General features: G+C 39.9%; 3 protein-coding genes across 13 annotated transcripts; 2 read left to right on the forward strand and 1 right to left on the reverse strand.

Annotated features, from left to right (window-relative positions):
• The first annotated feature begins 203 nt into the window (after window positions 1–203).
• GLT8D2 (glycosyltransferase 8 domain containing 2) lies at window positions 204–15,298 on the forward strand. 8 transcript variants are annotated; one of them, XM_069002985.1, is made up of 12 exons: window positions 568–723; window positions 1,136–1,292; window positions 1,793–1,984; window positions 2,445–2,489; window positions 3,905–4,000; window positions 5,184–5,352; window positions 7,034–7,151; window positions 8,516–8,600; window positions 11,024–11,136; window positions 11,806–11,972; window positions 13,616–13,728; window positions 14,306–15,298. In XM_069002985.1, the coding sequence occupies exons 4-12, from the start codon at window positions 2,471–2,473 to the stop codon at window positions 14,476–14,478; spliced, it is 1,053 nt and encodes a 350-aa protein (XP_068859086.1). In that variant the 5' UTR covers window positions 568–723; window positions 1,136–1,292; window positions 1,793–1,984; window positions 2,445–2,470; the 3' UTR covers window positions 14,479–15,298. The 8 variants fall into 8 exon arrangements, with proteins under 8 accessions (XP_068859085.1, XP_068859086.1, XP_068859091.1 ...); XM_069002990.1 differs by having other exon boundaries at window positions 1,793–1,923; XM_069002988.1 differs by having other exon boundaries at window positions 568–671.
• TDG (thymine DNA glycosylase) lies at window positions 14,985–25,009 on the reverse strand. 4 transcript variants are annotated; one of them, XM_069002982.1, is made up of 10 exons: window positions 24,958–25,009; window positions 22,019–22,112; window positions 20,977–21,206; window positions 20,429–20,498; window positions 19,694–19,829; window positions 19,532–19,614; window positions 19,358–19,452; window positions 17,687–17,858; window positions 17,260–17,388; window positions 14,985–17,160 (listed from the first exon to the last, which is right to left on the reverse strand). In XM_069002982.1, exons 2-10 carry the CDS (start codon window positions 22,110–22,112, stop codon window positions 17,021–17,023), a joined length of 1,149 nt encoding a protein of 382 aa, XP_068859083.1. In that variant the 5' UTR covers window positions 24,958–25,009; the 3' UTR covers window positions 14,985–17,020. The 4 variants fall into 4 exon arrangements, with proteins under 4 accessions (XP_068859083.1, XP_068859084.1, XP_068859081.1 ...); XM_069002983.1 differs by lacking the exon at window positions 24,958–25,009 and adding an exon at window positions 24,718–24,875 and having other exon boundaries at window positions 22,019–22,167; XM_069002980.1 differs by lacking the exon at window positions 24,958–25,009 and adding an exon at window positions 24,718–24,837 and having other exon boundaries at window positions 14,985–17,157; window positions 22,019–22,167.
• UQCC6 (ubiquinol-cytochrome c reductase complex assembly factor 6) lies at window positions 25,001–26,543 on the forward strand. Its single transcript, XM_069002992.1, has 2 exons — window positions 25,001–25,199; window positions 26,269–26,543. The coding sequence occupies exons 1-2, from the start codon at window positions 25,044–25,046 to the stop codon at window positions 26,362–26,364; spliced, it is 252 nt and encodes an 83-aa protein (XP_068859093.1). The 5' UTR covers window positions 25,001–25,043; the 3' UTR covers window positions 26,365–26,543.
• Window positions 26,544–26,769: the final 226 nt, after the last annotated feature.

Here is a 26,769-nt window from a genome sequence, read left to right on the forward strand (position 1 = left end):
CTAGTTACCTGTTCACATTCGCCATAAATAATGACTAAAAACCTAACTTGCAGCTAGGTTGTTGAAGTAACTTCTGGAAGGGTTTGTTTTCTTCTTTTTCCCCCACCCCTTTAAGACTTTTTGTCTTATGGGATTTGTTTGCAATCTGCTAGCTGAAGCTCTGAGGCAAGTTTGCCAGATCTGGGGCTGCATCATCATTCTGCACATCTGGAAGTGGTTTATGTGCTCTCATTCTTCCAGTGCAGCGTCTGGACTCTGCGCTATTCCTCAGCAGCAGAGAAAGAAAGGAAAACCAGCACAACTCCAAAGTAAACTTTGAAGAGTCCGAAAAAGGAATTGAATCGTAAAACTGTTACTGTGCCCTGTAAGGCCCTTGTTCGGGTGACTTCAAAGGAGGATGGTGGTCAAGGACGCTTTGGCAGGAGTGCTTACAGCTGTGGGCTATCTAAGATCCAAGTAAATAGCTCCACAGCGCTTCAGGAGAGAGGAGTCTCGAATACTGTGCTGCTTTGAAGAGGTAAAAAGACTAATTAAGCAGGAAATATCTGAGCAATAATGTCACTGGTTGTGAGCTTTCCCTTCTGCAGCCCCTTGTTTTGTTACAGGATTTGGCAACTGAGTTAGGGACTGCCAGGTTCCAGGAAATAATGTCTACAGTCAGAAAAAACTGAGTAAATATTTGCAGGGGAACAAGTATACCTCTCTTTTCTTAAAAATCAGTAGGTAATGAATTGGTGTTTCAGAGGCTTAGGAATGCTGTAGTTGTAGAACTCCGACTGGTGTGAGGGTCTGTCTTGGATTTTAAGGTTTAAAACACGGTTCAGTTTATGTGGATTTAATAATTTCTGAAGATAGCATGGAGCTGTGGCTGTGCAGCTTTCATCTTGCAATGATCATCAGGACTGTTTGTGGCTGTTGTTACAAATGCTAATTCAAAGATAGTAGGGCAGCTCTGTGGAAATTGGGGAAGATTGTGATTAGCTAAAGTGGGGCTGGAAAATTAGTCCAAGAGTGTAGCAGGTTCCGTTGTTGCTCTGCTTACCTAAATGAGTGAAGTTTTTAAATGTAAAAGAAGGCAGTATTTTTATGTAATGCATGAGAGAAGGGCTTTCTCAGCTGTGTTTTTTCCCAACAGATAAGCTTGATTTCCTCTATGTAAATTAATGCCACATGAAGAGAACGGTCTGCTAGAATGTAGATAAGTAGTGCAGATGTGAAAGAATTTCCAGAATACTCCTTTCTCACTGCAATTTAGTCATCAGCTGGGACTTAAGTACATGTGAATATAAATGGTTTGTGAACAAAGCTACATCTTAGGTTTTTTTAGTATTATTTTTTGTTGTCATTTAACTCATTGTTCAAAATAGAGACTAATCTAGGATGCTGCCTGAACTTGAGCACTAACCAATGAGAGGTGGTCAGTTTTGTGACTCAGGTTTCAAGAATTCCTGCTGTTCTGTCTGATTTGTCAAGGAGCTGGAATAAACTTCATTTTTATGTGTGCACAGTACCCATCTTATTTCTTTATCTGTACTGTAATGTGTCCATATCTGTATATGTGGAAACAGAAAAAAATGTTTTCTGTTCTATGCCTACACACAGCTGGATTTTTCTCTATTCCAACCCCCCTCCCCCCCCCAACTTCTGGTGCTGTTTTTTGCTATCTGTTGTTGTTGTTTTGGTAATGTGGTTTGTGTTTTCCTCCATAAATGGTAGTTTTGGGTCCAGAATTCAAACGAATGTTGTATTTCTCATAATCCTGTACTTTAGGGATTATGTTCTGTCTTCTCAGGAATAAAATCATGGCCTCTCTCAGGCTTGGACTAGAAGCACAATTTTAGGGAAGGCAGCCTCCTTTTCTTCAGCATGACAAAAAATGTACATAAATACAAGGCACGTTATACACACTGGAAGGAGAGCACTGTAAGAAAACATTTTCACGATTGCTCTGCAATTTTTTGAGAGTCTAGAAGACACTGCCCTGGTATGAGATTCCCATATATTTGGGAATGCATGCTCTAGCAAGAGATTAGTAATTGTGATAGTTATTATGTTTGAGGTGAAATCAGAGATAAATATATTCATAAATTGCATTAGTGGGTGTTTTAATACTTCTTTGCAGAGTATCTTAAAAGGTACTAAAAGTCGCCTACTGAATAGATGATCAGATGGGATTTATTAAAATGTTTTTTACAAGCTATTAGTTGCTTAAATTATTAATAAAAATATTTCTAACCCGGAATATTAGTTATTTGTTAAAAAAAAGGGTATTTACAGAGATTAAGTGAGTTTTACTTTTACCAGTTCAGCAGTAAAATTTGATAATCCAAAACCTAGTCCTTTATATAACTAACTAGAATTCATTTCTGGCATTAATGATATTTCTCTCTCTTTTTTTTTTTTTTTTTTTCTTTTAATTATTTTTTTATTTTATTTTACCACAGATCACAGTTCTCATCCAACAGGACACATGGCTCTTTTAAAGAAAAGTAAGAGAGATTAAAAACATTTGAAAGACATATTTTTTAAAAAAGAGGACAGAAATGTCAAATCCAATTTCTCATGCAACTGTTATCACAGTTGCATATGAATTTATAGTTCTAGTATTGCTAAATTATGCTTAACTTTAAGTATGCAAATAAGTCTTTTCCTGTTAACTATGTCAGATGAGTGCAATCATAATTCCCTTTAATTTAAAATTACTCACTTGAGGCTGGAGATTCTGACACTTCCCACCGATACTGCAAGTAGCTGCTGTTTTCATGTGAATTGTGCCCAGAGCACTGAAGCTGACTTTTACAGAGCTCTGCACATTAATGCTGTTTGTACTTAATATTGAGATGTGGCCCCAAAAATTTTGGGGTTCTCATCAGCTGTAATGGTCAGTGACTGAAAATGGACTTTTGCCTTTACTTATGTGCCCAAAATTTCTCAGAAGTCAATGGGCTTTTTCCTCATTTGGTTTAAATTAGTGCAGGTTTGGTGACATATGTTTACCAATTTCAATCTAGGCTTGTGCCCAGTTGTGGCCAGTTGGCCATTTTGATTAAAATAGAGCAGAACTCCATTCCCTTTGCTCTTTTGAGCACCTTAAGTACGTTTTATGGTGGTGCAAAAGTAACAAAGTAGTCTGAAACAACACCCATCATCATAGTAACTGTTGATGAGGGCAATGGATTCCTTCCCTGTTGTGTTTGGTGAACTGTCCCAACTCCTGCACATGCTTGGTTTGTGCTGAACGACTTAAATTTGTACAAGACAGTCTTTTAGGGACTATAAATCAGAATACACAGCCAGGTCTTTGCCTTGCTTTGATGTTATTAAATTACCCTGTCAAAATAAGTATTTTCAAATATTTTGAAACATTCCTGGTTTCTGTAGAATGGTGGGTTTGTTTTTCTAGAATTTTTAAGGTTTTGCTCAAATACACCTTGAAAATCTGAACATTGAAGTAGATTTAAAAAATTCTGCTGTGTTTGAAGTTTTATGAGGGAAGCATGACAGAATGAAAGGGCTACGTAAAAATAATTAACTCATTAAGTGTGTGTAAACAGACAACAGACTAGCCAGGAAAAAAATGTTCCAAGCTCCTGGTAAAGTTCAGACATGTGAATTTTCTAGTATGGATAACCCATATATATCGGGAGTTTTATGATTTAGTGAGCAAATTAACCATGAAAATCAGATGGTTTGGGATTACCTTAACCAGGGAGAGTTAATGTTGTGTTTTATAACATAAAATTTTAAGCTTGATCAAATAATATGAGAAAACCACAGCAGATACAGCTTATGAAATTCTTCTATCATCTGTACTGGTTGCAAATTGGATTTTTTTTTTTAATCAGCTACTTGGGAATCAGCTGTTGTACTACTGATTGTTAACACATTCTCCCTCTTGTTTCAGTTAACCAGATCTTACTGTTACTTCTTGTTTTAACCGTGTGTGCTATTCTGTATAACAAAGTTCACCAGGTGCCATTGGCATTAAAAAATGAAACGGGTAAGTGACTTGCACTTGTGTTTCACTTATGTTCCTGTTTTATTTTCCTTGTGTCTTACCTTGAACAGCACTTTTCACCGTACTGAATCCTGTTTGTCCTGCAGTAGATGAGCTACTCACACTGTTGCATATGGTCTGGGATGAAAAAACGTTTTGCTTCTGAATTACTTTAATAAAATTATGGGAGATTGATAGTGATGACTAAGAGTAGTAAATCTGATTAAGTTTTTATCCAGATGTCACTGATGTAGATGGATGCTGGAGTATATCCTTACTTGAGCTGAGCAGATTGGAGTTGTCAAGTGGTAATAAAGTTTGATCATGACCTGCCTCCCTGGGAATGTTCTTGGCCTGCTTATTCATTTCAGCTAGAGCATCAAATCTTCATATTTACAGCAGAAGTTTTTGCTGGAATTTTTATAGTGACAGAAACCTGCTAGGTTAATAAGGTTGAACTGGTATTAAATGTTTATACAAATAGCTTATTCACTGTTCCCAAGGTAAACAAACTCTGTCTTGATATAAATAATTTATTTTCAGTATATTTTTGTTGGGCTTGTTATGAGTGTAATTGTTATGTTTTAACAGTATAAATATATCCATTTAAGTTTTGTAAGTTAATCAGTGCTAATCAGGGATAAAAATCTTCCTTAGCAGGAATGTGACCTGATTCAGTGTAGTTTAGGTATTTTCCCTTATATCATTAGCAACTTCCTGCTGGTGCAAATTTTTGCACTATTCCTTTCAAGCCAGCTTGCCAAAGAAGTGGAGCTCATGCAATTGCTCTGTCTCTGACTTACCTCCTTCCTTTGGTAATTTTGGAACCTATTGTTCAATTTGTGCTAAATATAACTGAGATGTAGAAGTCTCAAAGGTATTCAAACCTCTTCAGGTTTCATATGAATAAGCAGCTACATGAAGGACAGGCTGAATTGTGCCCCTGCTGAGTAGAAGATGCCAAGAACTCTCTTATTTATTCTCTGGAGGCATCCATCAGTCCAGTCAACCTGCAAGTAGTTCTGGATTAGCAACAACTCAAGTTGTGTGCCTTGCCAGATGGGGATGTGTATAGGATGTGGTAAGCAAAAAAATGGGGTGATGGTGAAATTAGTCCACTGCTTATGGAAGTACTTAGTCATTTTTGTGACCCAGATCTGATGTAAAATGGGTTTGTTTCTTGTAGTTGATTTGGAGAGTCCTGAGGAAATGGAAGAAGAAATCCCAGTGGTGATCTGCGCTGCTGCGGGCAGGATGGGTGCAGCTGTAGCAGCCATCAGTAGCATCTACAGCAACACCGAGGCCAACGTTTTGTTCTACATCGTTGGGCTGAAGACAACCATCCCACACATTCGGTACACACCAGCCTGGTTTTGTTTCAGGCTGTAGTTAGAGCCACGTGATTGTTCCCCCTAGCACAGGCGTAACACTTGGGAGGACTTGTCAGGGAAATGGAGTGCTATTGGTAGCAACCTGCAGGATTCTGTACATGATGGAAAAAGGACACTTTTTCCTCCACAAGACACTGACCTGTGCAAAGGGGTGGGAAATAGCCAGGCCATGCCATACCTGTGCTTCTCAGCTTTTTGTAAATAGGCTGCAGAAGAGTCTGTAGTAAGGTAAGGGTATACTGTCTACTTGTCACAGTCCCACTTTGTGGCACTGCACTTACCTCTCCTCTGGTGCTGTGTCTTCAGCTTTAAAGTAGAAAAACTTGCTGTTTAAAGCTAATTTCAGCTAAGATGATGTATTAAAGTTACAAAAAGAGGCCCAAAAAGAGGCCCAAAAAGTATTGCAATGACTTTCCTTTCTTTCCATTTCACTTCATTCCTTGATTTCTCATTTCATTTCCTTTCATGAAATGAGAATTCTTCATTTCATGAAAGGAAATGAAATCTCAAGATTTCAATGAATATCATCTCATTAAGTTTTGGTTCATTTCACATCACTTAATTTCATTCCATTCAGTTTTGTTGTTTTCACTTAATTTCAGAATTTTATTTTTCTCAGTTTCACTTCATTACATTTTTCTTTCCTTTCTATCCATTTTGCTTTAATCCATCATTTCTCAATTTATTCCCTTTCATGAAATGAAAATTCCTCATTTCATGAAGGGAAATGAAATCTCGAGATTTCAAGGAATATAATTTCTTGATGTTTCATCTCATTTCAATACACTTCATTCCATTCCCTTTCATTTATTTTACATCATTAAATAATTGCCTTTCCATTTCATTTCATCATATTTCATGTTCCTTCTTCTCATTTCACTTCATTCTCTGAGGTCGCATTTCATTCCTTTCGTGAAATGAGAATTCTTCATTTCATGAAAGGAAATTATATCCTGATATTTCAATCCATGTAATTTCATGAACTTTCAGCTCATTCTGTTTCAGTTTTAAAATTTGCAAACATTGTCTTAAAGAGGACCAAGTTGTGAATGAAAACTAAAACATTTCTTAGCAGTTCTCACCTCTGGCTACTTCACTTCTGTAGCCTTTGTACCCACAGTTTGTGTCAGGAGAGAAAATAAACAGTGGCGATAAGAAATCTGACAAAAATACAAAAAAAAATTAGTTTAGTCTGAAGAAAACATCATCAGGAGGTGATGTAGAAGTCATCTGGAAGAACATAAAACTGTGAAAGGAAGAAAACTAACCTCAGCTTTAAAAGCACTGTAGATAGGATAAGAAATAATGATCCTTAATTATAGCAAGAGAACTTAGAAGAATATAATTCGTTGGAAGTAATGGTGAAAGCTGGGTTGTTTGGGCAACATACAGTCTGGTTTTGGCAGTGGGGTGGGGTGTTTGTTTTGTTGGGGTTTTTGTGGGGGATTTTTTAAAAATTTGTTTCAAGAACAGGTTTCACAAAGGTCTGTGTGCAGTAGCTTTAGACAAGTGATTCTGTGTTGGGATAGAATAGATCAAGTGAGCTTTCAAGGTCTCTTATTATTCTCCTAAGTGTATGTGAATTTCATACTGGAAGTACTTGTCACACACTTGATATTTCTGTTATCACTTCTTTTTATTATAGAAAATGGATTGAAAATTCTAAACTGAAAGAAATAAAATTCAAGGTTGTGGAATTCAATCCTATGGTACTAAAAGGAAAAATCAGACAAGATGCATCACGTCCTGAGCTACTGCAGCCTGTGAGTCAATGAACACCACATAATAAATTGTTGAGGTTTTTAATGTTTATATGGGCTTTAAACTGTCCTAGGTCTGTTCCATTTCATGGAGGGGGGGTGTGTATGTCTCTTCCAATGCAAGAACTTATGGCTATGAGATGAAATTAGTCAGGGTGACAGTCAGCATAAACAAGAGATGTTGCACACTTTGCATGCAATGGGTGCTACATCTCTAGAATTCCTTGCTGAAAGGGTGTAAAAAATGTATAGGGGTTCAGTTAGGATCGAAGTTCATATTTAGACAGATCACATCTAGATCAGAAAATCCCTTGAGCTGTAAATAACTGAAAGCTAGGAGACTACTTGGAACAACTGTTCTGGATGCTTGCTCTATTTTTATTTTCCCCTGAGCATCTGGTTAGGGCCACTCTGAAGACAGGTGCTGGGTAAAATGGTCTGAATCCTTACAGTTGTTCTTACATTGTCAGTCCTCTTTCCCTCTTCTCTGTTCTTCATTGCTGTTGTAGAAGTTGTTAGCCCGTGTCTGTGGCGCCACTCAAATCATTCCTTTAGAGTGGATTGATGATGCTATTAAATGTTGAAGTGTTTGGTGTGATGTATGCTGTAAAAGTGCACTAGGAAGAGCATTGGCAGTGGGTCCAGAAAGGTGCTCCTTCCTCTCTGCACTGGTGAGGCTGCGTCTGAAGTACAATGTCCAGTTCTGAGCCCACCAGGGCAAGAAAGATACTGACTTACTGGGACAAGTCCAATGTGGCCTCCAAAGATGATTAAGGGGCTGAAGCATCTTTTGTATGAGAGGCTGAACCAGTTGAAGCTGTTTCAGCTTAGAGAAGATCAGATTCAGGAGGATCTTATCAATATGTATAAATACTTGAGGGGAGGGACAAGAGGAAATGGGCACAAATAACTTTCCGTCTGGGCTAAAGAAAAGACTTTTTAAATCATGAGTTTAAAAGTATCAGGTTGCCCAGAGAGACTGTTGGGTCTCCATCTGTGGACATATTCAGAACCCAACTGGGCATGGTCCCTGTCAGCCTGCTTGAGTGGACCCTGCTGCAGAAGGGAAGTTGAACAAGACAATCTCAAAAGGCCCTTTCCAACCTAAAGGATTCTGTGAGGAAGCAACAGTTTTGGGTTGCATGGTTAGGGCCATAGGAAATAAATAGGGATAAATAATGACATCAGTAACAGTAATAATACTGGATTTGAGGTAGTAGTAAAGCTGTGGGGGAGGAAGCAAATGAGCACTGATTGGTGCTCAATGAAAAGAGAAATTCAAACGGACTTAATAGACACAGAAGCCTGAGACTACTTCATTGAACAGTTTTACCATTTAATCTATATTTTTTCTTTCTGTTTAATAGCTGAACTTTGTTCGATTTTATCTTCCTTTGCTTATCCAGAAACATGAGAAAGTAATATATTTGGATGATGATGTCATTGTTCAAGGTAAGCTCTTGTATGAAAAGAACTTTCTAACAGAATTAAAATCAAAGTTATTGCAGCTTTTACAGCCATTTGGAAATATGAGCTATAATAGAAACTGAGGCAGCTGCTCAGTGTGAACTTAGGGAAACTACAAATAATCTGTTTGCTTAAATGAAAGTTTGAGGAAGAACTTATCTGCATATATTTTGAATAATTGTGATCAAAAATGTATGTGGGTTTCATTTAAATTGATTCTGGTCAATTGCTGAAAGATACCATGGATTTCACTCAGATGCTGCAATGTTTATTAAGTCTGTGACATGCATTTCCTGCTAGTATTTAAATTCCCACAAATGCTACCAATTCCTCATCCAGAATTGCTGTTCTTGAGAGCAAGAGGAATGTACTCAAATAAGAAGATTGAAACTCCAAACACTCAAAATATGGTTTTGAGCATCTTCAGCTCAGAATCCAAAGCAATTTGCAGAATCACAATCAAAGATTTCAGAGTCCCTAGTCAAGTGGGAGCAATTACAAGACATTAAAATCCTGAAAAAATCTCTTTTTTTTCTTATCATCAAAGTAATCTCTTTTGAAGACCGATTACTTTTTTGAAGATTCATTTCTTGTGAGTGTTTTTCTGTTCTGTTTCCCAGCTGCTGGTTTTTTCTCTGTAGAACTGTTGTCTTCATAATTGTTTTATCACATTTTCTTGTTAAAGTACTTTTTAAACAGAGTGTTGTGTTTTAATGTGGGTGGGCAGCTGAGCCCCACACAGGTGCTCATTTACTTTTCCCCATACCCACCTGCAGTGGGATGGGGGAAGAGGAAAGGACAAACAAAAGCAAGAAAACTCAAGGGTCACAAAAATACAAACAAATGAATAATTGCTTAATAAGCAGAGAATAAGTGGGATAAGAGAGAAGAAAGGAGAACAAGTCACCACTCTGGTGGATAGACTGATGCCCAGCCAGTTCCTGAGCACAAGCTGGCTACCTACCTCACTCCTCCTTGCCCTAGCTAGGGCCCAGGGACAACAAAACCACTTTACCTATTCTTGTTAAACATTAAAGGGATGTTCCAATGAAAATTTCCTTTGGAAAGAACTGAGTATAACTACAATAAATTTTTTGGCCTAAATTAGTCTTTGCTGTAAGAACATTGAGACCAGTGAATTTACACACAACAAAAGTATATTTCTCCATTGCTTTTCTGCACCTTTTTATAGTTTTGTCTCTCTAGAGGCAGATTTCAGACCACCTGCACTTAAAGGGGTCACTATTTGCTGCTTTATAAAAGACAACTAATCAGCTCTGCCCGTCTCATTTTAGTTTGCCATTGACTTCATATCACAGTTCCTCAACACGAGTGTTTCCAGTGGCAATCACTGCTTTTTGGTTTTGTTGTTCTGTCTATCATCAAGGGGCAGCAGCAATATTTAACTCTTTGAAAGGTTCCAGGTCTTCATTTGGACTCCAGTTTCACGAGCAGCTCAAGCTGAGCCCACCACTTCCCTGTCACCCCTCTCTGCAGCTGTGCTCACCAGCACTGGGCTTTCTTTTTCCCTGGGGGTGTCAGCTGATGGTGATTGTGGAGCTGCAGGATAAAGGTGCAGTTTCACATTACACCTCGTGGTAGGCTGCTGCAGACCAAGTGGCCTGTCCTGTCCCCAGGCAGCTCTCGTTAGGTGTGTAACCTGCAGTTGTGCAGCTGCAGAAGCAGCTGATTCAGCTGTTTCACCTGGCAGAAGACCAGCAGCACAACTAGTAAAAGAGAAGAAAGCAAAAGTAGAACTGGAAGCTGTAAGGGGTTGGGATGCAGGCTCACTTGTGCTTCCCACCTGCCCTGAAACTGTTCTGGCACATCTTGGGTACCTGCCAGTCAGGTGATGAGTGAGGTGCTAGGCACTGCATTGTCTCCCTCAACCAGGAGGGAGCTGGGTGGGCTGTGAAGCCAGCAGGGATGGTCAAATGATAGGCACATTTCAGTCAGCCATTCCTGGGAATCCAGATATCTTCCTAGGAGGTATAAATGCAATAACACCAGGAAAAACCTCATCTGTGTAAGGCACTGAAGTGGCACTTTTGTGGGACTTGAAGAGGCTCAGAAGAATTGCCTGTGCCCTTCCTCTCCAAAGACAAGCTCTATGAATGCCTAAGTTTGTAACCAGCTTTTTAACAGTCCAATTGGCTTCTGCTGTAGCTGATTTTGGACACCCAAAACATGAATGTATTGAATACCAGTGATAATGTCTGAAGATAGACCTTAGGCATCCAGGTGCAGGACTCAAATTAGAAAATGTTCCCATATTACAAAATTGAATATCTGGGCTATCCCTAAAAACTGGTGTGGTTATAAGTAAGATATGAGAACTGATGTTATCCTATCAGCTCTGTAGCAGTGCAGTAGGTGTTGTCTGATGCTTGTGACCTTTCTGTAATCAGGAGACATCCAGGAACTCTACGATACTAAGTTAGCTCCTGGACATGCAGCAGCTTTTTCAGATGATTGTGATCTGCCTTCTACACATGAAATGATTAGAAGTGTAGGGATGCAGGTAAGATGCCATTCTGGAATTCTAATAATGAATGTGTTGGCCCGTAAGTGTAAGATGATTTTATGTGTTTTCTCCAAAGTGAAAGTTTTATATATACATAGATAGCTTTTTAATGGTTGTACAAGTAATGAAGGACTTTTTGTAGTAACTCTGTAATGCTATGCAGTCATTTTCTGCAATAATTTGCACCTCTATTGTTTTTTGCATTCTACTAATTTACATTTGGTATTTTGCTATCAGTAGATCATGAGCATTTCTAGATCATTCAGTGAAGACCGAATGTATGATATTATTTGGGAACGAAACCTAGGAAAACCAGGTTTGAGGCTAATTCCTGACCTGAGTTCCCCAGAACTGTCAGTGCATCCCTCTAGCATTACAGTTACAATTGTGATGCTGCATCATTTAGTGTGAGCTACTAAAAGACAAACATAGCAAGGGAAAAGCCTTACCAAACTTCCATGGTACAATACTGTGGAAAAAGCAATTTAATATCTGGAAGTATCCTGCCTTACAGCCTTGTCATATGGAAACCATGACAGGTAACTACCATCTAGAAACTCATCCTTGGGAGAGCATATTTAGTCTCCCTCTCAGTGACAGTGAGTGTATTTACACGTATCTTTATAGAGATTCACAGGGGATGAACATATTTTTTTCATTTCTTAGAACACATACATGGGATTCCTGGACTACAGAAAGCAAGCCATTAGAGATCTTGGCATCAGCCCCAGCACCTGCTCTTTTAATCCTGGAGTAATTGTTGCTAACATGACTGAATGGAAACATCAGCGGATCACAAAGCAGTTGGAAAAGTGGATGCAAAGAAATGTAGAGTATGTGAAGAAATCCAGCTTTGCACTTTACTTTTAATGCTTGGTTTACAGCTTTACTTTCTGTTTAAAAGCTCTTAGAGTTTTGGGTTTCTTTTTTAACTCCAAGCAGTCTTTCTTTTGAGATCTTGTCAAGTGAAATAACTCATGTTCCAGCATTTCCATCTGTTTAAATCTTACCAATTCTGTACCAGGAAACGGCCACTTGGAATTTTAGTCTTGTGTTTAATCACAAACCACACTTAATCCTGAGGGACACTGAGAACATATGGTTCTCATTTTGGGTGACCAGCTTAGCCTGAGATGAAGCCACTGAATGATCTTCCCTTCCTGAGGCTGGCTTAAAGGAAGAATGTTTCCTTACTTGCATGGGGACTCTCCTGTTTTAGCATCAGCCAAGCTGTAACTGGACACTGTCTTTTTTTGAACACCAACAGAAAACACTTCTTTTCTCTAGCTGAATGAAATTTTACATTTTTTTTATTGACCACGAACAAGCCGTGACACAGTGAAACAATCACCATTGTTAAAATTAGTTCCCTGTTAACCTGCACTTGAAAACTTGGTGCTTATTTTCTTTCTCTGCAAAGGATTAAATTTAAATTTAGTAAGATAAAATTGACATGGAATAGTTTGTGCTATGGTGCTGTGTCCATTACTTGTTAGTTTCAATGAACAGAGGAGCTACATGAATGGGAAGTGTGTGAATTAATGAGGAGCCAAATGTTTTTCTCTTACTCTACTTATGTAACATTCTGACAAACTATTGCTGTGCTCTTAAGGAGATTTTAAGAGTAAAGCCTCCATTAATGTTACTGCAAATTTAATCTATAAAGTTGATTTTATGCCTTAATAACACATTCATGCTCCTTTTAGCTGGATTTTGAAATGGTAGTGAAAAAAATTGCCTAGCAGTTGAAACCCAGTTTTGAGGAGAGGTTATGATTTTATTGTTCTGTAGCCTCTCAGCATCTCTTGCTACTTCCCAAGTTCCCTCCCCATTGAACCAGGGGGGTGGCAGTGTCCCATAGGTGGGGTGGCTTTGCCCATGTGCCAACTGGTCAGCAGGGCCATCAGCACACTGTGGCCAGACATCTGGCTGCCACCTCCCAATGCCTCCTCTTACCATGGTTAGGCTTGATCTAGCCCTGGATTTATCACAAAATTCATAGGAAACTGATACTCTTTAGATATTCATTTATACTAACTAGGCTTCGACAAAATCCAGCTGGAGGTTAATTTATAGGTCTAAAAGCTGGGGGAGGGAGAAAGGGGAAGAAAGAGGGAATTAAAAACATGGTAAAAATGTACATTTTCTTAAGAAAACAGGCTAAATTCTTTGATTGCTTTATGCTAACAGCTTTTTCCCTACAGTTAACTTTGTCAGCCTTGAGAATTATATTCTGTGTGTAGAAAAAATTGGTTTCATGTTGGGTCTGACTCCCATCTTACTTGAGCATCAATTCACTCCACGGGAATTGGAGTTGCAAATATAATCAATTAACAGCACAAGGAAGGAGTATGCCAAAAACTGATCTGTTCAAAATTATTTTGAATTTTGCCAGATACTTATTTTTAATCTCCTGCCTTTTGTACTAAAGATTGCTTGAGGTTTTGAACATATTATTTTATTTTCCCTTTTGCAGGGAAAACCTCTACAGCAGCACCCTTGGGGGAGGTGTGGCAACCTCTCCAATGCTGATTGTATTTCATGGAAAGTATTCCTCTATTAATCCTATGTGGCACATAAGGCATCTTGGTAAGTTTAATTTCTCACCATTTGCAAGCTGGAACTAAAGTGAGCTTGTGAGATTCCAGTGCAGGACCTTATGTGACTTTACCTCATGCATTACTTACATGGAAAGAATATATGCAATATCTGAATACAGTGAGAGACTGAAAATAATTCAGTCTTTTGCTAGGTGCAGTGGAAGAAAATGGGAGGCCTGGCAGTGTTTGTTGTCAGCATTCTGGAGGATGTAGTTACCTCTCACCTGGGAGTGGTGAATTATCCTAGGAAAAACATAATGACTTAGATGGTATGGTAAAAGGAATAGATTTTATTTTGGTTTTAATCCCAGCTATGCCAAGATGTTAAGTGTTGAAAGAGGAAACTTTCAGAGAGGAAACTTGCTGAGATTTTTTGCTGATGCAACATAAGAGGCATCAAGCTGAAAAAAGCTGCTCTATCATACAACTAGTTGTAAATTCACATGACACCATGCTAATCAGACTTCTGAAAAAAAAGATACCTGAATTTAACTCACTCTATAGTGTCTTCCATTATTAAAAGCCACATTTTTCAAAATATTTTTTTTTTTAATCTACCCATGCAGGTTGGAGTCCTGATGCTCGTTACTCAGAGCAATTTCTTCAAGAAGCTAAATTACTTCACTGGAATGGGAGATACAAACCTTGGGACTATCCCAGTGTCCACACTGATCTCTGGGAAAACTGGTTTATTCCTGACCCTTCAGGGAAGTTCAAATTAACTCGTCCTGATAGCTGATACTGAAATACTGCAAAACGTAGTGTATGTGATGCATTTAATAGTTTGAGATACAACATGTTGTATGATTAATTGATTTTAGAAAACAAAGTATTTGCTAACTGACCCTCAGTTTTGTGTGCTTAGGCAGGAGATGGAGGCTGGAGTGATCAGTACACAGTTCAGATTATCCTGACTTGCATGTAAGGTGAGGAAACAAGTTTACTTGACAATGAAGTTCTTTCATTAAACACTTAAAGAAGTGAAATTCAGTGCCAGACAGTGTGCTTTAATTTAAGGTTCTTTCTAAGCAAGATTCCAATGTTTCCCGGTAGAAAAATCTACACAGATAGCTGCAGTATTATGTACAAGAAGTGTTTAGTTATTTAGCCCACATTAAACAGCCTGAAATGAAAACTTGGGCACATGTTACTGAGTTCTGTTGTGTGGTGACTCTCTTTTGTGGCATTTCTGTGTACGACACATCCTGTAGTGTACTTAGCAAAATGCAAAAGCACATTCCAATACAATGTAGTACAATTCCTGATTTTATTGTGAAACATTGATAGATTTAAGACAGATTAAGAACTTCTGTATTACAGTAACAAAAAGAGCACCAGTTTTGAAGGAGGACACAGAATTGCAGTATTTAGTGGAATGGTCATTGTACACTCTACTTTATACCCAGATAACCAAGTGGGTGATTCCATTAAGGAAGAGACCTTTCCCTTCCAATCAAACAGGATTGCCTTTCAGGAATTACATCCTACTGTGCTACATATTCAGCAGTGCTAATTTCATGCTTCTAATTTTGTTGAAAATAAAACTGAATCGTAACAAATCCCTGATGCAAGATACTTTGAGCACCTGCAGGAAAATATCCATGTAAACAGCAATACATGTTACAGTACACTTTAAATAACAGACAAGACAAGTCCTCTACCTTTCTGACAATATGTGGAACAGCTTTATGCTGCAGCTAATATACACAATCAGAATCATAATGCACACTCTCTTGATTTAGGATGCTCAGAATTAAGCCACATAATTTGGGAAGAAACTGTAAACATCGTGCCTGCCTCACAACAGGTTGACAGTGTGTGATCTCTGCAAGAGCTGTTACAGCAGGATTAGAACCTACACTACCCAGTTACACACAACTGACAACTGTCACCGGCTGTGAAGAGAGGATAAATCACACTGGTACAGGAATCTCTGACCAGCATGGAGTGTGGAGATACTGTTTGTATCTGTTTTCAAGTATGTGAAGCCACCAACTGTCATAAGATCATCAAAACTTTAGTGTTTTGATCAGCTTATTGCTTTTACTTCATCTTTTCCTCACATTATAAAAGAGGAAAAGAAGAAGAGAGTTAGGCACCAGGATGGAATCTCATTTCTTTCTCAGTCTAATATTGGCCAAAAATGTGTATCACTTAGGCGAGTTCCTCAGAAGAGAGCTATAGTTTCTACAGACAACTTCTTATTCATGGAACAGCTGCCCTTAGATTCAACTCAGTATTTTTCACTTTGAAGAGGAATAAAGGGAGCACAGATTGAAGAGAAATTTAAAAACTGCTAAATTGCAAATCTCTTTCACCCTTTATACTTGTACATGATGTAAGTAACATAGCTATACATGACTTTTAAAGAGAATGCAGTCTCTCGATTCTCTGTCATGCTCAAAGGGGGTTATCGCCTGCTAAAGGTCAGGCAAAGGGACTAACTACATGGAAATGATGGAGTTTAATTGCCACAGAATTCAAGAACTACCACTGCTATTTGTTTTTTGTTTTTTTAAGGAATTCCAGTTCCTTACATTGCAATTTAAGGGGGAAAGAGATGGAGTAGTAGGGGAACCTTTTCCTAAGACAGCTCAGCTAGAATATTTAGGCCCTGTCCTATGTGACACAAATTTTCCTCCCCAGTGTTGTAACTTGAGATGATGTCTTCACTCCCTTCATCCTGAATATGGTCCACTCACTGAACAGACAGAGCTCTTTTATCCCACCCAGAAGACAGCACTCACAGCTGCAGAACACAACTTTCTATACTTTTTAAGACAGTAAAAGGCAGGCTTAAAAAGCACAATTTCCTTAACTGTGCATGATTAAAAACACCGCTTCACACAAGGTAAGGGTACACTTCCCATTTTCCCCTCTTGATATAAAAGTATTATGAGATATCCAAATATTGAGGCATCAGTAAAAAGTATACTGATGTTGTTACTACCACATATATACCATTTATGGAATAAAATTAACGCCCCAAAGAAATCTTCACAAATGAGAAAGCAATTTGTCAAAAACTGCAAGAAATGGTATACATTAAATATAAAACTCATATACAAAAAAGGGCTAACTTTTTTTTAAAAAGTTTGGACAGTTCCTTAAAATTATCTAGTTCATTGATTTCAGCCAACCACACACCTACTTTGGACTATAATAAAATAACTAGGGGAGATAAAATACTATTAAAATGCTTCAGTTGGAGAACCGAGGTACCAATCTTGATCACTGCATTAAAACTGCAGCATGTGTGCATAGCCGAGAAGGAACAGCTCCTACACGCTACTTCCCTCCTCTTCCTGTGTCATACCAGCACTGAACTCTGGAATCTGGTCTGCAAAGGACTGTGTCATCCACTGTCCATTAGGAACTTCACCAAAGGACGACCCTTCACAGTACTGTGGATTGCCTCCTGCTGAACAAACAAAAACCACACCGTTTTTAAAAGCATTTGACACCATGGGGTCTTTGTTCCCCAGCAGTGGCTGCAGACTGAATGCCCGAAGCACTTTACCAGCTCCATTTGAAGAGAAGCTGCACTGGTCAGTGTCATATGGTGCACGGTCACAGTAAGCTCCTCCATATGCTGCTTCATAGCCTGGGTCATACTTTTCTTCTTTGACAGCCATCTTTTTAGCATCCTCTGCAGAAACAGAACACCTCAAGCATTAATACTTAGAACCAAAATATCAAAGAGCACTTTTATCAGAAAACACTTGAAAAACAGCCGCAAATTCGACAAGATAATCCCTGCTCCCCTTAGATAATTTAGGCTGTACTAAAGAGAGTGGAATCTGTAATTCTATACCACAGAGTTTAGAGAAGATGACACATCTCCCCACTCCCATTAAATTTTTTATTTCTTTCTGCTTAGGAAACTGCTAGCTGTATTTTACACTACATTACATTTTAATGAAATGTTAACTAAATAACAACAATACCTTGTGCAAGTTGCAAGTCAAATGTGTACTGCACCTCCTGCACATCTGTGTTGGGTGTGATGCCTTTCAGTTGATCCCTTAAGTCCTTCAGCTTTATGTAATAATGAACTTTATCTTGTGCCCGAGGAAACTGAGCACATCTTGCACTGGACGATGGCATAACGTAGCAGAGCTTGAGACAAAGAGCAAAAAAACCAGCATTACTAGTCCCTGAGCTATGAGTTAATAGTGCATTCAGAACAACTTAACAATTAAGCTCACTGTTTTAACTGTTTGTACAAACTTCAACTAATGCCACAGGAGGTTGTGGAAGGGGCTAAAAGGAGTCTTTCATTTTTCTTGGCCAGCCATCTGTCTTGCCCTGAAGACAGGGGCTAATTACCAGCTGATAAGTGTGGACAATTTTCAGCAGCTATTTATGTGCTGCAGGAGAAGTGGTACCCATGTGTGTTACAAGAGAGCAGAGCACACTCCAGCGCTCCCTGAACAAGCAGAGCTCTGAGCCAGGGCATAGAGGAGTACGTGACAGCATGCAAAGAGCCCAAACCAGTGAGGGAGGCAGCACAGGTTAATTAGCCTGCCTTCTTGGCCAAGTGCATCTGCATCACGTACGCCAGGCTGTGAAATTGTAGTTAGTATGGCTGGAGCCAACTTCAGTGCTTCTATCTCTGCCAACAGCCCTAACTAAAGATACCAAGTTCAGGGAAAAAAAACCTGTATTCAATACTTCTATTACCATGCATCATTTATGAACAAGTACCAGTGAAGGGGATTATTTATCTTTCTTACAAATACATCTATTGCAGAAGTCCTTAAGAGCTACTTAAGAAGCAAGCACAAGTCCAACAGTTCTTCAGGCTCTAATGGCAACACTTCCACCTTTAGAGAAAGGCAGCTGAAACTTGCAGCACTAGTAATTGAGGGTAGAAATAAAAAGAAAAACAATCCAAACTTTTGAAGTGACAAGGTAACGAAGCTTTAGAATAAGCTACCTTGGCAAGTAGTGTAATAGCCTTTGCTTTAACTTGTTTATAAGAACATGTTAAACAAACCAATTTCTAATGATACATAGCTGGTCTCCTGAGATATTTTCCAGCACTAGATGTCTATGACTAATGCACTCTTCATCAAATTGTTTGTTTTACCTTAAGCACCCAATTTAACTACAAACTGCAGATCAGCTTAGGGAGACTCAGTCTGATGGAAGTGCTTGGGTATGCCCAGATCCAGCAATACTGAAGGGTCACATGCAATGGCACAAGGATGGACTTGCTGTTCTTTCTCCCTCCCTGTGGCACTGCATGATCATGATCAGTATCAAAATCCAGTAATACAAATATCCAGGGAATTGGACACGGGGGATCAGATGAAAGTTATCATAAAAGCAGGCATGTGTTACTTATATTTTAGGTAGGCCTCAGAGAATGCACCAACCTACTAACCATAACACACCATTTCTCAAATGAAGTCTTCAAGTCCGAAGAAACTGCATTAAAGACATGTCCAAAAATTGCACTACTCCCCTTTCTCTATTTAAGTAAAAGCCTTCCACACCTTTTGTATTTTGGTCAAACTGGTGTTATCCCAAGTGTATGCAATGCCTGAGATTTCATTAGCTGTTAAGTAATCAAAATGGAGCACCTTGGTTTTTGTTTCTGTCTCAATACTTACAGTTTCTGTATCTGGCACTTTGTGTGGCTGAAGCCCAAATTCCAAGTTCTTAACTTTAATTCCAAAAACTTCTTTACTAAAAATTTCATAAATACCTAAAATGAAAATATAGGGTAAGTGAAAAAAAAAAAAAAGAAGCTACTGACAGAAAAAAATTCATTTAGAAGTTCTCACATTTTCCATTGAAAGCTGCTATACGAGGTTTATACTTTTGTAGCTTCTGCATCAGAATTCGCCCTCCTTCCCGAAACTCTTTGCTAAAAGACAAAGTACTCAAAATTATAATCACAACTGTTAATTCATTAACAAACCTGATATTCCCCCTTGTTGCCCTACCTGGAGAGGTCTTTGCTTCCAGGTGTTGTCCTTTCAACCATGTTTGTAAATCCAATCCCATATTTATGTGGCAAGGTGTGGTCATCCATGTGGTTCAGCTGTTCATTACTTAGACCAGACATGAAGAGACACTTCCCTGTGAAGTAGGAAAACAGATCTGCATTTGCCTTTTTCCAAGGAAAATAAAACAGAACCAAAAAAACTACTCAACTACTGGAGTACTGGAATGCTAAAAGAACAATCTATTTTAACAAAGTATCAGTTAATCTGGGAAGACTAACGTCCTATCCAGAAAGGTTTAAAATAGCCAGTGTTACTTTACCTCCTCCAAGAGGGCAGAAAGGCCCTAGTGAACAGGAATTCCTCATCGTGAGCATGGAAACCAGTCTTTTATTCTAAAAGTTCTGTACAGAAAAGCTCTCTATTCTAAAAGCTCTTTGTGATTCACTTAAGCAGTGATCAGTATGGATTTTGAGTGAAAGAATGTGGCCAATACAATGTGTCAGCTTTCTTTTACAATCTTGCCATTGCTTCTTCTTGCGCTGGGCCTCTCTGACAGAACCTGCCAACATCTTGAGTTCATATTTAGCATATAAAAATCCCTCTCTGAATAAAAACACCCCAACCAACCAAAACCCAGGAGAAAAACAAAAACCAACCTAGTTTAATTAAAATGCCACAAGTTCTAACAAAGTTCTGCAAATGCTAAAAGAAGAAAGGAAAACAAAAACATACAAAAATGGTTTCCAGGTCCCGGGTAATGATGTCCTTTGTAAGCTGCCATCAGGCCAGGGTTTATGCCAATCTACAAAGATATCAGTCCATTTTAACAATGACAACATGGCTTGCTAGTCAAGAATTTAATCAAGTTACAATAAGGGTGCTTATTCAATTCTCTCTAAGTTACTGTTAATAAACAAAACTGTGTTAATGACACCTTCCATCATTATTTAAAAAAACCTGACAATTTTGCAGCAGTGCCTCGTTTAGATGTGCAATGTCAAAAGAGCATCTCAGAGGGTGCAGAGCTTCCAGGAAATTAAGCACTGAGTTATGGTCTCTCATGACTCTGCATTAAATGTGAGCCTTAGTTTTCTCAGAAATTAGGACTAAGTTACTACAGCTTTAACAGAAAATGCAAAGCAGCTCTACAGACAGGAAGCAGTTTATGTACTTTATCTTGTAAGATCTTGCCATATAAACAATATAGATAAGTAAGCAGAAAGAATGTAAATCATATACAAGACTTTTCTACCTAATCTTACAACTCTTGAGTTACTCACTATCACAATATCCAGATCAAAGGTCAAAATATCAGGCAAAGTCTTGGTCAGAAGTTCAGCTTCAGATACACCATTAAAACGGTCCACTTTTCTTTTGACTTTAAAAGTATCTGTAATCTTTTCTTGTTTGCCTTTTGACTTGGCTGGTTTTTCTTTTTTAGCAGTAGGCTTTTTGGGTTGCTTTGGCTCAGTTGCTTTGGCTTTTCTTTTCCTTCCTCCTTTTTTAACTTCTGAAACACACAACAATATTCTTTTTGTACATTTCCAGTGTTGCAGTGTGAATATTCAAAAAGACTTAGTTAAATGTATGGACACAGAAAGAAACCAAAGAGGTAAATTTACCTTCCAAATTTATAAATTTAAACAACAAACCTGAAGCTTCCTCATCTTCTGGCTTTTAAAAGTTTGGAGATTCAGGCAGCACAGGCACTGGCCATCACATGAGCACCCAGAGACTGCTCTCTCTCTCTCTCTCTCTCTCTCTATGTTCATTAATAATATTGATCTGCAGTACAGTGTCACTTTCTGGCAGTTTGTAGTTGTTTAAATAAGCCACACTAAACTAAACAATTCTTAGTATATGTAACCAATTCCCTGCCTGTGATTACTACAACAAACTAAGCTACCATTCAAACAAAAATATTTCAAATAAACAGTATTACACTGTACTTCTCTTGCAGAAAGTAAAAAAAAAAAAAGTATTTTGAAGCCAGAATTTTAAAAAACCCTTCTCTAACATAATATTAAAATCTATGACTTCAGCTAAAATGATGCATTTACCTACTGAAAAAAAATATGCTTTTCTTGGAACAAGATAATTGTGTGAGACTGAACAATGCGAATACATTCACATGGGTTTACTTCTTTTCTTTTTAATTGTTTGTTAAAACATGTTTCTTAAAGAACACAATTAATCAATACTTCTGCACAGAGCATCAAGAAAAGGAAATCCAACAGGTCCAAGGAAGCAGTTTAAGAGCAATATTTTTTTCCCAATCAATCACCCACACTTCAGCTCACTACCACAGCCCAGTCAGCCTACCTTTTGGAGGCTCCTGAGCAATGTTTGGCTCTGGAATGCCCTCTAGAGTCGGCTGCTCAGTCATCATTTCCATGCTGGGCACTGCAGTCATCATCTGATGGAAGGGAAACGAGTAAAATGCTTGAGCTTGCTGAAGATATGCGTAGTATCTTAGAGAGGGAGAAAGAGAGAAATAATTTATCAACAATTTAGAAACCTACTGATGTAGTACTGCACTTATAGTCTCTGATGACTCTGTTAACAAGGCACTAAATTACCCACACCATCAAAGCAGTCTGGCTGCTTAGCTGGTATCAGTTAACCCCAACATTAACAGCACAGTTCTCTTGTGATTCCTACGATGTGGAATTAACATAGCATTTGTAAGGGAAGCATAGAGCTTTTCTTTTTTTTTTTTTTTGGAAAAACACTGCAGCACAGATTTCCAAAGCAAACTGTCTATCAAACAGACCAACCATTTACAACACACGTTGAGCTAAAGCTCTCTGGACTTCCACAAGTTTCCCAAATTTTAGATTATTTTAATGTTGTGTCAGTTGCTTGATCATCTGATGGATGAATCATTCTGGGCTATAAAGCATTAAGAACAAACACACAGCATTTATTACTATGCAGATTATTAAACAGCTTTAACAAATTGTGTGGCAGATGTTGCCCAGTTATCACACACTGGATCCCAACACAAATATGGCACTTATTCTACATGGAAGTGCTCACACACACAGAGATCCAGTCTCCTTCTATGCATAAAGACATTTTTCCATAGACAGCTCTCTCCCTCCACACGTTTATTAGTCACATACAGCCCTCACACCCATTTCTGCTTTATACCGTCACTCCCTTCTACCTACGCAGCCACTTTCTTGTCCACAGATTCTACTGCCTTACGAATCTGTAGAAAGGATTGGTGAACACTAGATTTTCAGGAAATAATTTTATCGTCTCAGAATTATAATTAAAAGCAGGAAATAATTTTTAGATGTAGAGATACTTGTCCAAGAAGGCCAATGGCATCCTGCATTAGCAATAGTGTGGCCAGCAGGACCAGGGCAGGGATTGTCCCCCTGGCCTTGGCACTGCTGAGGCCACATCTTGAGTGCTGTGTTCAGTTTTGGGCCTCTCATTACAGGAAGGTGCTGGAGTGTGTCCAGAGAAGGGCAATGGAGCCGGGGAAAGGTCGAGCAGTTGAGGGAGATGGAGGTGTTTACCCTGGAGAAAAAGAAGCTCAGGAGTGACCTTACCACTCTCTACAACCCCTGAAGGGAGGGTGAACCTAGGCTGGTCTCAAGCAACAAGTGACAGGACAAGGGGAAATGACCTCACATTGTGCCAGGGGAGGTTCAGATTTCATATTAGGACAAATTTCTTCATGGAAACGGCTGTTAACCATTGGAATAGGCTGCCCAGGGAACTGTCTGAGGTATTTAAATACCCCGGAGGTATTTAAAAGCTGTTGTAGATATGTAAATTTATGGCCAGGGTTTAGTGGTGGGCTTGGCAGTGCTGGGTTAATGGATGGATTCAATGATCTTAGAGGTCTTATCCAACCTAAATGATTCTGATTTTAAATTTCTCAAAAGAAAGGACCATTCACTACTACACACTGGGGTTTTCAAGAAACCCACTGTAAATCAGTCTTAGGCATGAAGAACCCAGAGTCTTGGGACCAAGACACTGATTTTTAACAAAATATCTATCCTGAATCAAGGAGAATAAATATGAACACAGGTCTGTCAGATTCCCAGGGAAGTTGCCTAACACAGCTATGGGAGATTTTCAGAGTACAGGGAGTACCTTAAACCCTCTCCTGAGAGAGTTCCATTTTATATAAAATACTTGTGCAGTTAATGAACCAAACAAAACTGATTTTTAGATTTGCATTGGGAAACACATGACAAACAGAGACATGCAGAATCCAGTTCATAATGTAATACAAGCTTAATCATACAGAGCAGAAGAACAGAGTGAGTAAGAAAAATGTAAGAAAGTAAGAAAGCATCTAACCTATGACCAGATGTCTTTTTGTAATACAGACTTTCTTATTTTATGTGTATATAAAGTCTCCTTCTAGTAAAGGGAATAAAATTCCCTTTGAACAGAGAAAAAATTTGCACCGTACCACAAACAAGTCCTCTAGCCACTTGCTAGTGAGATGAAAGTGAGGTTTTACCCCCACCTCTAAGTTTCCCATATATTTTAGGTCAAGTTTCTTGCGTGGGTTCAGAAATACATTTGTTTTGCTATTTATGTATATGTATTATAGAACATTTAAATAAATATTTTCAGTACCACGCGGAAATTTGTTCCTCTCCCCCCCTTCAGTTCATGATTCCTCTCCCCCCCTCCCCCGCTTCAGTTCGTGCTAAAAACAAAGGGAAAAAAACCCAAAAAAGTAGAGAAAAAGATATGTTCACTGGAACAAAACCAGGTATTAAATTATTTTCAAATCCCCGTCGGGACAGAGACACGATCGCGCCCCACGCTGCCCGAGGCCGCCGCGCTCCCCCAGCCGCGGGCCCGGGAGCCTCAGAGCCCCGGGAGCGCCTCCCCTCCCTCTTTGTGCCCAGGGGAAGGGGAGGGAGGCGGCCGCCACAGCCCGGCCCCGGCTCCGCCGGCCGCGGGATGCGGGGAAGGAGAAGAAGGACCACGGGCGATCCCCACCGCGAGGCCCGAGCGCGGCTGGGGGCGGCCGCCGGTACCTGCCCAGCTCCGGGCCCTCCATGCCGGGCGCAGGCGCCGGGGCCGTCGCTGTCGCCGCAGATGTCGCCGCCGGCGCCCCCCGCGCCCCCACCGGCCTGCCGGGCGCCCCGCTCACGTGACCGCGCCGGCCAATGGGGGCGGAGGGCGGGGCCGCGGCCGCCCGGGGCGGGGGGCGTGAGGGGGCGTGAGGGGGCGGCCGAGCCCCCGGCCGGAGGCCCCGGCGCTGTGTCGCGACTCACCCCGCCTGGCGCGATACTCCCTGGCGAGGGCGGGCCTCGGCACCCGCTTCCCTCTTCCCTTCCCCCTCCCGGCGGCGGCGGCGGCGATGACGCACGTCCGGCGCGGTCCGTGCACAGGGCCTGCCCCCGCAGCCATGCCCGCCGGCGTGCCCTGGCCCACGTACCTGCGGGGGCTGGCGGCCAGCATGCTGGCCATGTTCGCGGGGGCCGAGGTCGTGCACAGGTACTACAGGCCTGACCTTGTAAGTGCTCGGAGGGTCCCGGTTGCTGGTAGCGTGTGTGCGGGATGGAGGGTCTGCTGGAGAGGCTGTGCCTCGGAAAAGTCTCTGGCCTGGCGGTGAACAGAGATCAGCCTCTACAGAGGCGCTGGCCAGGCAGCCAGGACTTCACTGGGTCCGGTTTTGGGCTCCTCAGTACAAGAAAGACAAGGAGCGGGTTCAGTAGAGGGTCACAAAGATGATGAAGGGTCTGGAGTGTCTCTTGGGAGAGACGACTGAGAGGGGATCTTATTAATGCTTATAAATACCTCAGAGGTGGATGCCAAGAGGATGGTGCCAGACTATTCCGTGGTGCCCAGCGATAGGATGAGAAGCAAAGGCCACAAACTAAAACACAAGAAGTTTCACCTCAACATGAGGAAGAGCTTCTTCCCATTGAAGGTGGCAGAGCAGTGGAACAGGCTGCCTAGGGAGGTCGTGAAGTCTCCCTCTCTAAACACATTCCAAACTCACCTGAGCGCGTTCCTGTGTGACCTGCTCTAGGTGACCCTACTGTAGCTTTCTTTACAGGCAAATAGACATATGTATTCAGAATGATCAAATGATCTGTACCTCTAAAGTAGCACGAATTTTGAGGGAATGCAGTTCTTGAAATGCCATGTTATCTGGTACCCTTTTAAAATTTAATCTCCAGTTTCAGTTCTTAATTTCTAAATCAGGACAGTAGAAGCAGTGAAACTTTTTCTTCTGTCACCAGGAATGTGTGAAGACTTCAACTGTGCTAGAACATCTCTACCAAACTCACTTGAATGGCAAAAAGAAGCTTTGCTCCTTTAAAACAAACTGTCTGTTCTTCCTTTCATCTCGGTTTTTTTTTTTTCAAATTATATTTTGCTACTTTAAAATAAGCCAAATTACAAAAAGGTAATAATTCTTAAGGTGTTTTGCATGTAGGAATTATATTCTGTCCAGAAAAGAGGGCGACAAAATCCCAGTTTAGCTGTCATGCTCTTACAGAGTAAGCTCATTTACTGTTTTGGGAGTTTAATTTTTCCTCTGTCACAACACTGACATCTTTCTCTGTTTTTAACAGAGCATACCTGAAATACCTCCTAAGCCGGGAGAACTGAAAACAGAACTGTTGGGTCTAAAAGAAAGATCAAGCAAAGTTCAGACTTCACAACAGTGACCAGAGTTTATTTTTGTTGTGAACACTAGAACTGATAAAATATTTATTCAGCTGTTTAAGTTGCAGAAATATGTATGTGAAATACTGTGCTCCTGTAATGCTTTTTTGCTTTCCTTTAAGCAGAGTTGCAGGCAGCATTAAAAATAAACATACAGTGAATGCTGTTGGTAAAAGTCTCATCAGTTGTGTGCCAAAATGCTTGTAAGTTCTTAAATCCTGACTGCATTGTAAGTATCCTTATAAGAATAAGGGTGACAAACCATGACAAAGATGTATCACTGACAGGAAATCTGCTTTAGTCCTCTGTAAGGCTGGAATCTTACAGCTTGGTCATCTTAGTTAAAATGGGGCCAATATATACAGATTACACTGAAATCATATTTGTTTGAGCTCCATTTGGGCATC

This window comes from Aphelocoma coerulescens, chromosome 1A (assembly GCF_041296385.1).
Source record: "Aphelocoma coerulescens isolate FSJ_1873_10779 chromosome 1A, UR_Acoe_1.0, whole genome shotgun sequence".
Classification (NCBI taxonomy): domain Eukaryota; kingdom Metazoa; phylum Chordata; class Aves; order Passeriformes; family Corvidae; genus Aphelocoma; species Aphelocoma coerulescens.

Coding starts and splice junctions, on each gene's coding strand:
- GLT8D2 (XM_069002984.1), top strand. Junction 11,137..11,805: donor TTAGAAGTGTAGGGATGCAG/GTAAGATGCCAT, acceptor TTCATTTCTTAG/AACACATACATGGGATTCCT. Junction 11,973..13,615: donor TGGATGCAAAGAAATGTAGA/GTATGTGAAGAA, acceptor TCCCTTTTGCAG/GGAAAACCTCTACAGCAGCA.
- TDG (XM_069002983.1), bottom strand. CDS start 24,740: ATGGAGGGCCCGGAGCTGGGCAG. Junction 17,859..19,357: donor AAGTGCCAGATACAGAAACT/GTAAGTATTGAG, acceptor CTTTGTCTCAAG/CTCTGCTACGTTATGCCATC. Junction 17,161..17,259: donor CTTCTCTTCAAATGGAGCTG/GTAAAGTGCTTC, acceptor TTGTTTGTTCAG/CAGGAGGCAATCCACAGTAC.
- UQCC6 (XM_069002992.1), top strand. CDS start 25,044: ATGACGCACGTCCGGCGCGGTCCGTGCACAGGGCCTGCCCCCGCAGCC. Junction 25,200..26,268: donor GGTACTACAGGCCTGACCTT/GTAAGTGCTCGG, acceptor TGTTTTTAACAG/AGCATACCTGAAATACCTCC.